The sequence below is a fragment of the Geospiza fortis genome, unplaced genomic scaffold (genome assembly GCF_000277835.1).
Source record: "Geospiza fortis unplaced genomic scaffold, GeoFor_1.0 scaffold370, whole genome shotgun sequence".
Lineage (NCBI taxonomy): Eukaryota > Metazoa > Chordata > Aves > Passeriformes > Thraupidae > Geospiza > Geospiza fortis.
In genome coordinates, this window is record NW_005054741.1 from 112,287 (window position 1) to 113,809 (window position 1,523).

Sequence of the window (1,523 nt, forward strand, 5' to 3'; positions counted from 1 at the left end):
GCCGGGGCCCTCCCCACCACTGACCCCAGGGAGTGGCTCCCTCATCCCCAGCCCAGCACTGGACCCTCCACCATCTCCAAGCCTCCCATCACCACCAAGTCTTCCCATAATTTCCAAGCACCCTGTTCCCAGGCCCCTCATCCCCAAGCTCTCCATCATCTCCAGGCTATTCTGTCACCTCCAAGCCCCCCATCGCTTGCAGACCTTTCATCACCCCCAGACCACCACTATCTCCAAGCCCTCTATCCCAAAGTTCTCCATCATTCGGAAGTTCTCCATCACTCAGCTTCCATCATTCCCAAGCCCCCCATAATCCCCAGCCTTGCCCCCCGCCATCCCCAAGCCGGGGCAGGACTTCTCTCTCTAGGCCTGTCCGTGGCTCCTCTTGTCCCAGCTGGGCCAACTCTGTGCCAGCCATGCAGGGTCCCAGCACTGTCCTGGGGAGGGGACATCACCCCGAGGAGGGGAACGCTGCCCTGAGGAGGGGAATGCTGCCCGAGGAGGGGAATGCTGTCCCGAGGAGGGGAACGCTGCACTAGGAGGGAAAGGCTGCTCCTGGGAGGGGAATGCTGCCCCGAGGAGGGGAACACTGCCCTGGGGAGGGGAATGCTGCCCCAGGGAGGGGACGGCTGCCCCAGGAGGATCCATACCGGGCAGAAGTAGGAGTTGTCGGTGATGGACTGGGCCACGGCGCGGTTGCTGGCCGACATGGCCATGATGAGCAGCAGCGCGTCCCGTGCCTGCTGGCCCCGCGCGCCCTCGTGGTGGATGAAGGGGATGAGGAGCGAGAAGATGATGAGGTTGGCGGGGCCCTGGTCCGTGTGGCTGTGGAAGAAGAGCTCCAGGATGGCGGGCTCGCGTGCCACGGAGACGCAGAGCTGGTTGAGCAGCAGCACCAGGCTGTTCTCCAGCGGGGCCGAGGCGGGCTCGGCGCACACGCTCAGCAGGCGCAGCAGCGGCGTCAGCACCGGCTTGTGCCGCAGCAGGGGCTGCCGGGCCTGGCTGATCAGCATCTCGTACAGCTTCAGCTGCTCCACCTGCACACAAGCACAGCAAAGGTACAGAGACCACCCGGGCCTGCTGCTCCTCCAGCACAACCCAGCGCACTCAGCCACGGCCCCAGGTGCCACATCCGCGTGGCTGTGAAATCCCCCCCAGGGCTGGGGATCCCAGCACTGCCCTGGGCCATCTGTGACAGGGCTGGAGGGAATTCCTTCCGTGAGGAACTTCCTCCAGCATCACAGATTCTCAGAATGGCTCGGGCAGTCTCAATCCCAATCCAACCTGAACTTGCCATGGGACAGTGCGCTACCCTTGGCCTGGCTGACCCTCAACCCAGCACCTTCACCCTTCAGACCTAGCCTGTCCCAAGCTCCCCAGAGACCCCCCAGCAGTGCAGACCCCCCTGCTCCCCTCACTCAGACCTTCCTCTCCTCGGTGAAGTCGCCCTGCAGATGCCAGCACAGGAGCCGCTCCAGCAGGTTCTCAGCAGCCACAAACTCCAGGATGGGGCCGCAGGCCAT

At 64.2% G+C, this 1,523-nt stretch overlaps 1 protein-coding gene across 1 annotated transcript in view; it reads right to left on the bottom strand.

Moving 5' to 3' along the window:
- FAM160A2 (family with sequence similarity 160 member A2) overlaps nucleotides 1-1,523 on the bottom strand; it is a 7,483-nt gene extending 5,960 nt beyond the window's left edge. The window contains 2 exon segments of the mRNA XM_031065351.1: nucleotides 651-1,037; nucleotides 1,425-1,523. Coding sequence (XP_030921211.1) covers nucleotides 651-1,037; nucleotides 1,425-1,523 — 486 coding nt within the window.